The sequence below is a fragment of the Octodon degus genome, unplaced genomic scaffold (assembly GCF_000260255.1).
Source record: "Octodon degus isolate 3935 unplaced genomic scaffold, OctDeg1.0 scaffold00142, whole genome shotgun sequence".
NCBI classification, from domain to species: domain Eukaryota; kingdom Metazoa; phylum Chordata; class Mammalia; order Rodentia; family Octodontidae; genus Octodon; species Octodon degus.
In genome coordinates this window covers 3,908,407-3,920,784 of record NW_004524718.1, presented here as the reverse complement: position 1 = coordinate 3,920,784, position 12,378 = coordinate 3,908,407, and the positions used below count along the sequence as shown (strand labels likewise).

General features: G+C 36.7%; 1 protein-coding gene across 13 annotated transcripts in view; it reads right to left on the bottom strand.

Moving 5' to 3' along the window:
- Camk2d (calcium/calmodulin dependent protein kinase II delta) overlaps positions 1-12,378 on the bottom strand; it is a 328,288-nt gene that overhangs the window by 205,540 nt on the left and 110,370 nt on the right. For all 13 annotated transcript variants that reach the window (XM_023701888.1, XM_023701892.1, XM_023701887.1 and 10 more), the window contains exon 3: positions 7,350-7,409. In XM_023701888.1, the coding sequence (XP_023557656.1) occupies positions 7,350-7,409 (60 nt within the window). The remainder of the gene's footprint in view (positions 1-7,349; positions 7,410-12,378) is intronic.

Sequence of the window (12,378 nt, the reverse complement as noted above, 5' to 3'; positions counted from 1 at the left end):
TTGGCAGAACCAGGGATTGAACTCAGGCCCTTGTGCTTGCCAGGGAAGCACTTATTCCACTGAGCCATCTCCCCGGCCCCAATTCATTTATTTTTTGCAGTTAAAACCAGAATATGTTTATTGGGAGAAAGAAAGCTCCTATCCTAGAAAGGGACAGGAGGGGGGCCCCAAGCAGGTGGCCCCCAGGAAGCTGTCTCTTTTAGGGACTTTTATAGTATAAAACCATGAGGAGAGGTAGATCTAAGGTGGAGGAAAACATGGGAACTCACTAGGTGGGCATGAGGTGGGACAAAACTATGGTCAACCAATGAAATTACAAGCACCACTGCTCAGGTAAAAATTGATTAAATCCAGTAGCAAATGAGAAAGTGAGTCATGTAGCAAGTGGGCATGAACACAGGACAGGGTCCCTTCCTGTTGGGGGCTGGGTTAGTGACTCTTTAGGGCTCTTTCAAGGTGATTGGTACCTATTTAGAATATCAATCACTGATGCCACTCCTTAAGGAAGTGTGTGGCTATGCTTGTTTACTCCTGACTGGAAGTCTGGCCCAAAGCAGGAGTGTCTGTCTCTTCCAAAGCTGCAAAGTCACCTTGTCTTCCATACAACTGTTTTGTTATTATTAGTTCTAGAGACAAAGTTAATTGGAATTGCAGCCTAGTTTTTTGTTTTGTTTTGTTTTTGTTTTTAATTAAGTTCATCTTCAAGCTTAATGCAACAGCCTACCATAGATAAGCTTCTTTTATTTTATTTTTTTTAATTTTATTTATTTGTGTGTGTGTGTGTGTGTGTGTGTGTGGCCAGCTCAGCCCACCAGGGGGCGTGGCTGGCTGGCATGTGGTGCTAGGGGATTGAACCGCTGTCCCTATGCTTTGCTAAGCTTGTTCTAAGTAGGTGCCTTAGACCACTGAGCCATCTCACCAGCCCGATAAGCTTCTTTTAATGATCAATTAAAAGGTAAAACAGCCACAATTTTTAAGCGACTGAAGTTCACTGGATTTCTGGCTAACTAGTTATTCGATGTGTCCCTAGTACAATGGAGATGAAGTCTCCAAAACTCAAACTCAGCAAATTAAACATAAATAGGTGCTAATAATGTTTGAAATTATTTTCCTTTTGAATTTCAGTTTAGGGTGTAATTCTTAGCCCATAAAAACACCATACATTTTTCAATCTTCTTCAAGTTAGTTTCTCTACATATCAGTATCTCTTTGTACAGAAAATATAGGACTTGCAATGTTATTAAAGATTTAGGACTCTAGAGAAGTCATATGATAGATTCAAGAAATTTTACTTTCTTCAAGTATTAAAACATAGTTTCACTTTCAAGTATTAAAGTATGAGATCTGTTATTGCAATATTATGATTCTTAGATTATTTTTAATATATACTCTTTTATAATCATATACCGTATAATACATGTATCGCATGTAATATAGATAGATAATACATAAAATTTTCTGAAACCTGGTTTTCCCCTGTTGGCCCTGCATCTCTGAGGACAAAACTACAGAACATTAAGGACAACTGGCTACTATTTGGAGGATGGTGCCCTATTATAATTCACTCAACTCTTTACTGAATTTAATTATCTTCCAAACTATATTAATTTCTCACTCAAGTAAGATGCATTATATAATGATATCTTGTGATTCATAAATAAAAATAAAAAGGTAATTATTTCTCTGCTTTCCAAGGAGAAAAACTGGAACTTAGTGGTTAAACAGCATATAGAGGAGTCCACAGTGTAGACCAGGGTCAGAAACACAATAAACCCAGGGCCTGAGTCTGTGGAGTTTTTGTTGTTTGTTGCTGCTGTTGCTGTTTTTTTTTTTTGGTTCTTGCTGTTGTTGTTTTACTACTCAGCTCTTTGTCTCCTATTCATGCAAGATACGGTATATACACAAGTATTACCTAGGACAGAGAGAGGAAGGAAGTAATCTTTCAGCTACAATCTGATCTAAGGAGGCTAATTCACTGAGCTTGCAGTTTGGGTACTCCCCTGAGGCAGCTTGTCCCTTTCTTTGGCTCCCTCCCTAGTGAGCTTCAAGAACCCACAACAGCAAAGCCTTACCTTTCAAAGGCAGTGCTGAGCTACATAAATAAATGTTTCTTCAGACTTTCAAATAACTGCCTTTGTCATACTACAATCTACAGAGTGTAGATAAAAATCTGCAGGAGCAGGACAGCTCTGCCACCGAATTTATCATCTTGTTATCAGTGCAGCTATCTCAAGTGGTACTCACTTGAGACACTGAATGAGGTGGATGAAAATTCTTGCTATTTTGTATTTTCCTCTCCTGACCCAGTTCTTTTCAAGTTTCACACAGTTTAATTAAATGAGTATTTTTCTAGTTGCTCTTTACTGTTTTTAGTTATTTGGGCTTCACCAAAGGTTTCAATAAATTCCTTTAAAATAACGCCTATAAAGATTAAGGACCAGGGCAGGGAGATAGGCTCCGTGGACTAAACTGCCTGCTTAGGCAAGCACAGGGACCACAGTTTGATCCCAGGAACCAGCCCCGTCCCCAGGGCAGGCTGAGCCAACCACAGAGTCCTAGCATATTGGCACATGCCTGTAATCCAGCTCTGTGGAGGCTGAGAGCAAGAAGATCATGAGTCTAAGCTGTGTAGTGAGACCCTGCAACAACCAAATACATTAAAAGAAAGAAAATTAAGGAATAAAAGCAGTTCAAATATAAAAGAATTCTGAGAACAATATAGCTATTATCTCAAATATAAAAGATTGCCTTTAATTAACATATATGTTGACATACAGCCCAATATTTTTGCTTTATACAAACTTTTTTATATCAAGGAAAAATCAATCTATTTTTTCAAAAGATGACAGAATAATCAAAAGTGAAATAAAACAAGGTTCTCTACAAAACTACTTCAACACCTTAATGGCAGCTCTACAGTTTCCAGCCTGGAGTACAAACAACAGCCTAGAGTAGAAAATACCTGAGCTATTTGAGAAGTGGCCAGTATTCTCAATCATGTTCAGCCAAGGGACACAGCTCTGAGGCAATCAGCCTGGGGCTGCTTAAAGTTTTATCTAGGAGGCTGTGGCTGAGGGGCACTATAGTAATACACACAAGGCTGTGACTTAGAACTCGACACTATTATCCTTGATGCTGTGCACAATCACTGTGCACACAACAGACTGAGCCAAGCAGATGAGAACATATTCTTGCTTGAACACCTTCTACTAGATCCTCACTGCACTTGAAAGGAGGTCCAAAGTCCCTGCCCTGGGTTGTGAAGGCCCATGTGACTAGACTTCCATCTGGCCTGCTCGGCTCAGCCACTCTCACCCACAACAGGTGTCCTCTGGGCTCCCGTCTTTCCCAATAGGGAAGCTCCCCTTGCCCAAAACACTTGCTCACTGGGCTTCATAATGACTTCTAACCTCATTTTTATATCAATTTAAATGTGACCTCCACTGTCACATCTTGCCTGCAAAGCCACTCTGTAGTGAACAAACTTCAGAAAACTTCCTCTTTTCCGCCAGGCCTCATACTTGGGCCCTGCCTTCCTACACTTTAAATCTCCATAAGACAGTCAAAGTGAAGCATCCACTATGGAAGTCTCTGTCAACTTCTGACACCCATTCAAGTTCCTCACCACCATCCTTGATGTCTAAGACTCTGGTATATCTGGAATTTTGCTTTGCTCTCCCCCTACTGCAATAATGCTGAATAAAATTCGTTTTTATCACTTTTAACTAGTATTTGGCTTTCTTTCTGACAGTAGCCACCTGGTCTGGTATGAAATTATCCTACTTCAATTATCTTCACAGTGTTACTCACATAATCATTACGATATTCATTTGCTCCTACATAAGGGCGAAAGCACTGGGATGAGAGCTATTGTGTCTTGATCACTGCTTCATTATCAGTCTGCACAGCCCAAGCTCGGCCTGCCAATGGTTACACCCATAAGTAATTTGGTTAAGTGAGATCAAATGATATATCTGAAGGGACAACAAAATGTAAACAAGAGAATGAGGAAAATTAGCATCACTCTCTAAAAAAATTTATTATAAAAATATAAAAATGTATAACAAATGTTATAAACTGTGCTCTCTGATTTCTTCTCCATGCCTTACAGTGTATTTTCTCCATTTTCCACCAAGTGTATATATTACTTTAAAGATCAGAATTTTTTATTTCTGTACAAGGTCTACAGGGTCTCACTGCGTAGATTGGACTCCACAGTGATCCGCCTCTGTTCAGCCTCCCAAAGATCTGGGATTAGAGGTGCGCACCACCATGCCCAGTCTCAATCCCCATCTCAGCACACCCTGGGGGCAGGGTCGGCACTACAAGCCCGGGATCAAACACTGGCCACTGAGTTCTGCCTAAGCAGTCATTTTAATCCACTGAGCTATTTGGCTGGCCCAGAAAAGTATTTTTAAAATAACACTGAAAGTAGTTTAATAAATTAATACTTTTGTCAGTTTAAAAATGTGTTTCTTGAGAGAAACCATTTACTTGCTGTAAATTCTCAAAATTCTTAATTCCATGACAAAAGACAGGCACATAAAAATGAAATAAGCAAATTTTCACGAAGGAAAAAATGTCAAAAATAGTATCTTTGTCTTTGAAGTTTCAAAATGTAACAGATCTTAATAACATAGAGGAAATAATAAAATAACAGAAGCAAATAATAAAACAGAGGAAAGGAAGTAGAAGATAATGGCCTCTTATTTCATAACTGTTGTGTTATCCATTTCAGGGAGTCTAGATGAAAAGCTGTGTTCCCTGTGTGGTACGACTCAGTAGGAGTGAATGCTAGTGTCCTACCCACTGCTGTTACCCAGCGTGATTAGCCCAACAGGAACACAGCACTGCTCACTAAACTACTTGTAACTACTTCCCCACACTGAGTAACTTATAGGCCCACTTATAGTATCACCTGTCAGTTGCTGCTTACTATTTTATGGCAATCACTATTATTGAGGCTGTTTTTAAATTATTGTTCTTTATTTGGGTAAATAAAAAACTACCACATAACATTACATGGTTATCTATCAATTAAACCCATCAATTAAAATACTTAAAGTAAAATTTAAAATATCTCTCACTTTGTCAATTACTTCAAAAGCTACTGCAGGGGCCATTCCATACGCTGTTTGTTTCCTGGCCTTGCAATGTGTTTTACCTCCACTAGAAAGGCAAACGACTTGCTTCCTCCCGTCTTTTAGGGTTTTACTCAAACTGCATCTTCTTAAGAATGTGGCCAAAGACTTTAAATTAGAATCCCTTAATGTTCCATATTTCCTACCTCCTTCAATTAATTACCATCTAATATGCTCTGTTTTGTTTACTGTCTTCCTGAGCCTGTGGTACACCTCATTCCTTATATACCCTGGACAGTGACTTAATGAGTAAATGAATGATATAGGTGCATTTTTCCATGTTATAACTTTTGAGACTATGTCCACATTTATCTATTATATATGTAACTTAGGGTACAGAATCACTAAAAATCTCTCTAGTGGTTAAAAATGAGTCTCACTGGGTTTTAAGGACTTGTGTTTCCCTAATTCCTTTTATACGGTTGAAATCTGTACAGATGGAAAAATATCTCAAGTGAGGTAACCACAAAGTTACATGTGGCCACTCTAGATGCCTGAAGAATACTACATTCTTTGTTATAGCATGGTGATTCTGTGTAGCTCATAAAACTGTGAAACTCTTACCATACATTACTTTCACTTTCTGTAAGATTTCTCCTCCTGTGGCTTCAAAATGAAAACAGTTCTTTTCTAGCTAAAAGTGTTTACAGTATTTAACTTCAAATTCCTAGGGGAAATGGAAGAAGCTAGCTAGCTTCATTACCCAACTGTATTTCACAGATGGCTCTTGATAGAAACAGAACAAGGAAAAATCTTTCTTCACAGGAAACACAAGTTCACTAAACTAAGATTTCATGTGTCTTAACCCCAAGCAAGAAATATAATGGTTATATTGCAATTTCTCTTCAGCCAATGCAATGTACTGAATTTTAACTCCTCCCACCCCAGTCCATACAATGAAATCAGTAGTGATCATTTTTCCCTTTCATGGGCCCAGATACACACAATTTAAGAGAGAAGGGTTTATTCTGGCTCATGGTTTCAGACCATGTCTGATTAGCTTCAAGGCAAAATCGTCATGGCAGAAGAGATAATGGAGCCAAGGTGCTCGGCTAAGGACAAGTAGGAAGCAGAGCAGGGGAACAACACCGAAGTCGAAGGGGCCAAGGTCCAGATATAGCATCCAAAGTTCCACAGCCCACCCAGGCACACCCAGAGGACTTCATCACTGCCTTCAGTGGCTCATAACCAGTCAAGCTGACAATACAATTTAACTGCCACAAAGTCCTACACCTAATACCTCAGAATGCGACTGTAGTTACAAGCACAGCACTTAAAAATGTCTTGGTCGCTTTTCTCTTGTTGCTGAATCAAAATACCCAAGGCCCAGAATTAAGGAAGGAAAGGTTTATTTACCACACAGTTTGTGGAGGTTTCCATCTGTAATCACTTGGCTCCAAGCCAGGGTGGCCTGGCACAAGGGCAACAGTTCATAGCAGCAGAAGACAGCCAAAGCAACAAGAACAAAGGAAGGGAGGGAGCAGAAAGACCCTTTATGTCTCTGACACTGTGTGCAGGCTACCCACACTAGGGTGGATGTAGCATTCACATCCATAATCCCTGCATTAGACAACGGATCAATCACAAACTCCAGATTCAGCCATCTTCATGACTACATGAGGCTTTGGGGGAATATCTAGACACAAACCATAACAAAAAGGATAATTAAATTAAAATTAGGTCATTAGTATGAGCTCCAATGCAGCATGACTGGAGCCCTCACATGAAAAAAATTTCAGACACAGACACTATTCACAGGGAGAAGACTACCACTTAAAAGGTACTTGATAAAGGGATCCACTTTGCAGACAACCAGGAAATGTCATAGATATTGGTTAGAGTAAAATACTTTATTAAGAGGTATATTTACATTACAGTTTTGTTCTTTCCCTAAACCAGAAGTTTCCTTTCGGACAGATGACAGCATGTCTATTGACTCAATACAGTGTTTTAATTTCCATACATTAATATTAATTTATAGCAAAAGTTTTTGCTTTCCATTACTGCTTTAAAGATTGAATAAAAATGAATGTAAAAAAAACCCAACAAACTTACTTTAAAAAATTGAAGAATCAAATGTAAGCAAGACTAAAAGGTAGGACTCTGTTAATAGTTTTAAGTTATTAAAATTAACATTTTTATTGTGATACAATATAGTATATGCCATATTAAATTAACAACTAAAATACAGTGAAAACATTTTCTCACCAATATTGGGATGTTTCAAAAGACGGCAGATTCTAGCTTCCCTTTCCAGTTTCTGATGATCTGTTAAAAAAAAAAGAAATCATCATAAAACAAGAGATGACATTAAACAGTGTACCAAAATGACATAAAGCCTATGCTCTAATTTATCCTTTTTTTAAAATAAGCATCATTTTAAGGTGGATTCAGGTGAAGGTCACATACTTGAATGATCCAATTTTATTTTGATTTGATTCTTAGAATGAATTACAGTATAGGGCTGAATTTATACTTGGGCTGGAAGAAATGGTAGACATGACTCAAAAGCACTATTATTTTCTCTCTTTACTTTAGTAAATATTGTTACAAGAATTTAACTAGCCCAACAGAAATATATCCATGTAGAGCACAGAATGAGTATCTAGAAATTGGATGCCAATGGATCCAGGGCTAAATAAGATAATTATAGTTTACCCCTGAGGGGAAAGTGTTTCCTGTTCAGGGAATATTCCATCAACAGCTCTCCACATACTTGTAGTTTCCATGTCCTATATGTATGACACTCTTCCTAACATTCCCTAATGCCCTGTCTGCTTGCTCATCTTCACCTGTCTGTTTTCCTAACCATTTCTTTCAGTACAATGAACCAGTACAAACTCAAATTTTAAGAATCATCATGGGGGTTGGAGAGAGAGCTCAGTAGAATAAGTGTCTGCTTGCAAGCTCAGGGTCCTAGCTCAATCCCCACTACTGTGAAAAAAACAAAAAGAATTATCTTGTGATTTGATTCCTGGCACCACATGTTGCACCACCTCCGCCCCCAAGGTAGGCGGAGTTGGCAAAAAAAAAAAAAAAAAAAAAAAATCAAAAAAGGGCCAGATAGCTCAATGGATTAAAGCACCTGCTGAGGCAGACACAGGGACTGGGTTTCAATCCCAAGTGTGGGGAGGATCACTATGAGTCTGATCTGTGTCATGAGACCAGGTAGACCCTGTACTAAATACACTAAAAAAAAAACTATTGATACCCCTCTTTAGTATCCTTCTGATAGAACATAGTCATATAATTATAACCAAAGTCACTTTCAAGCACAACATACCTTGAGATAAGAACACAGAAACACATGTTGCTCCTAGGAACAACACTGTTGAGTGGTCACTATTTAAGTTCTTTATATACTTAAGCTGTTCCACAAGCTCCTGAGACAGATAACACTATTATCCCCATTTTATATGAGAAAACTAAGTTAACTGGCTTGCCCTAGACCACAATATTAGTAAGTGGTGTCTGCCAAGTCAGTTCTCATGAATGTCATACAATGGACTTGAGAGGAAGAAGGGAGGAAAGAGACACTGGTCTAGATAACCACTATGTATTCCAGTAGTTCTCAACCTCTGTGCTCTAAGGAACCTCCTACTCTCTTTAAATTATCACTACCCCAAAGAGGTCTTGTTTATGTGGACCGAGTTCACTGATACTTATCCTATTCAAATTTTAAAAAGGAAAATTTTAGATACATTTATTTAAAATAATAGTTCATTATGTAGCTTAAAAAGTAACTACATTTAATAAGCTAATTTCCTTTTGGAAATAAGAGTAATAAGAGTAAATATAAGCATCATCTGACTACTATTTACCAAGACACATCTAATGTTAATATTTTACTCATTTTAAAATGTCATTTATGTGCAACCTCGATATGTCTTTAACTGTGTGGACATGTTTATTTTTTAATTAATTTTATTGAGAAACAAATAGCAATGAGAGTTTCAAAACCAATTAGTAAGGCAGTTTCAATAATTAATACATTGCATATTGTTGTCTTTGTAGTGGTTATTCATAGTACAAGATGCAGACATGATATCCTGTTGAAACACTACTAATACAAATCTTTCTTCTCATTGAATAAAGAGAAAGTAGCTGTATATCTATCCTAAATATGGTATATACAGATACAAAATGGTCCTTCATTTATATCCCCTTTTTTGTTTAGTTTTGTCACAGATGGGTATTCCATTGCCATTTAAATATTGTAGATGCGTAAATTCAGCAAAATAATCCAATATAGTCCAGTAGTCCATAATAGTAGTAGGTTATCCATAGGACTGGCAATGTCAGAAGTTGCTGACTTGAGCCATTTATAGCTCAGCATATTAATATGGCTCTACTTTTTATACCTTGTTTTTAATTTTTCTGCTGGTTGGTGAAGACCAAGATAAAGCAAGACCTATATAATAAGAAATGTAACTTCTGAACCTGACAAGGTCAGTCAAATCCCCTCAGGATTTGTAGATCCTTTGTCAGTGTCAGCCATGTGGATGAGTCACGGCCATTGCTTGACCAATTTGTTCTCTGTGAAAGCCTGAGAAAATGTTTGCTCTCCATGTGACTCTCCTTAGGCACACGCTACATCATCAATCACCTTCCTCTGTGGCCCCATAATCTCTCTGATTAGTAAATTTGGGACATAACTGAGTTACAGGATGTTACAGTACAGGTTCTCCTGAGTCCTCACTGACTCTGAAAGGCTAGGGCCAAAATGTTGTCTGTCCTTGTATCCCTTCTTTTTCTCCAATTTTTGGTCTGCAAACTTAGGTTGCTAACCCTCCAGAAGAGAAGCTTATTATTATTACCCTACCACATAGGCAGTTGAGCTGAATCTCTCTATCTATCTGAATAGCAAACATCTTAGACATAACATGGAACAGTTATTTTCCATCAAGTATTGATATGTTAAACTTTAAATCCCCACAGAATGTGAATGAAAAAAATTTTAAAAAATAGGAGTAAACAATTACATATATTTACACAGAAATTTAGAAATCTAACCATATATAGCATTGTAGCAGAAAAGTCCTATGACATTTTTTGTCTATTTTCATTTATTACCCTTTTTTTAAAAACAAACATTTACTTGAGAGACAGTATGACAGTAGTTGGTATGATATGACAAGCAGTACGTGTTTAGAGGACCACAATGACAGGCATTCCAAGCATGACCCTAGTATTACACACTGCTATCTTCAGTGCAGTTGCTTAGTTCACAGAAATCAGCATATATAATTAGTCAGGGTGAGAATTCTACCAATTGGGGACATGTTTAATCATTCATGTGTGTCTACATAAATATATACATGTCTAAAATTTTTTACACCATTTGAAAGTGTAGAAAAATATCCCTAAATTTTCAATAATGTAACTTATGAATTACAATAGTCTTACTATAATAGTACACTTACCAACTTTAGCATACATAACATTGACAAAGTAGCTTACTATGTTCACATTTTTTCCAATTTCACATGGTAATGCCCTTTCAAGCAGCAATCAGGCTAGAATCAGGTAGTTGTCATTTCTCTTTCATCTGTTTTGACCTAGTACATTCATTTCTATGGCCTGTCTTTTATGAGCTTGATATTTATGAATATCATCAGGTGTATTTTTCAAAGAATTTTTCACATATTTGCCAAATATTTTCCTCACGACTTGATTTAGACTATGCTTTCTCTACAGGAACACTATCTATCTAATGCTATCACTTTTGGAGATACATTTTGTTGACCTGTGCCTCAGAGGTGATACTAGCTTTCATAATCAATTCAAAGTGCTACTGATCTTTCCACTAAATAATTACTCTTTCCTTTTGTATTTTACAAGTATGTGAGGAAATATTTTAAGTCTTTGCAATCATACTTTACTTCATCAGAAGTTTTAGATTTAGCATTGAATGATAATTCCCGCCTCTACCAATCTCTTTTATAATAGTAGAGAAGGATGATTCTCCAACTCCAGCATAGTAATGTATTTTTCATGACAAATACTGTATTTTCCAAAATACTGAGGAAACACTGTTTTGCATTGTTACAGATATTTTTAATGTCTACCACCCTAGGAGATAACTATAGTCATATTTGTTTTATTTTTAATCCAGTTTAAGTGTATATCCTTACAAGGATATACAGAGCTGGAAAGAGAATTTAATATGATTTTCACATAATTCTGAGCATTATTTCCTCCACAGTGCTGGAAATTAAGGATTTCACATATACTAGTCAAGCACTTTACCACCAAGCTATATCCCCAGCCCAATATTCTTTAATTTTACCCCCAAATTCAGCATATGATAGTTTCATAAATGTCAAGTACCATATGCAGTACAAAATTGGTCAACAACATTTATGGGCTACATCTAATGAGATTAAGTATTTTAACGTTTAACTCAAATACATTTTCAACATTATATTTTGTCTAATATAACAAAACTTCACTTTGTTAAATTTAAATCCATTGCGTTTTCTTGCATTTTGAATGAATCTTTTACTTAGGCAAAATTTTATAACACAATCTACTAGGCACGGAACTTATATAATATTTTCCATTGTTGACATATTTCAGAAAAGTGACACTTATTAATATCAACACCAATATCAGAAGAATCCTGAGATGTGAAAATTATTGAAGCTCACATGGCAGATATATGTTTTCTGAAATCCTAGCATGTTTGAAAGTTTAGAGTACTGGCAATAAATTATGCTACTTGCTGTAGTTTTCTTTGATGATAGGCTTAGTCTGTTTTTGAGAAAATGTTAGTGAAATACTTTATTCTCAATAATCAGAGCTAGTTTTCAGACATTCTTTTCAGTAAAAATAGTGTCCCATCAACATGCAGATAGTTCAGCTCCCAACTCAAACAACTGCACCAATCTTTGTCTCTGAGGTAGCCCTTGAATTTCAGTACAGGGCATAAGTATCTTATGTATATTTGCCATTTAATCATGTGGAATGTTGCAAAGTGCATAATCAGAGGTCAAGATTTAAAAGCAGGGTTATTTTAATTGCTTCATCAAGGACAATCTCCAATGAAACTGGCTATCATTTTTTCCTCCTGGTAAGCGTATGATGTTGAAAAATAAATACTAACAATACCAACTCTACTGCTTTCATTCCTGCAAAGGCTTCAGCAACTTCATTTATTTTGCATTCATTTTATTTTTTCTGCATTTGTGATGCAATACATTATCTATACTTGTGAAAGTGTCAATGTATTTTTTTA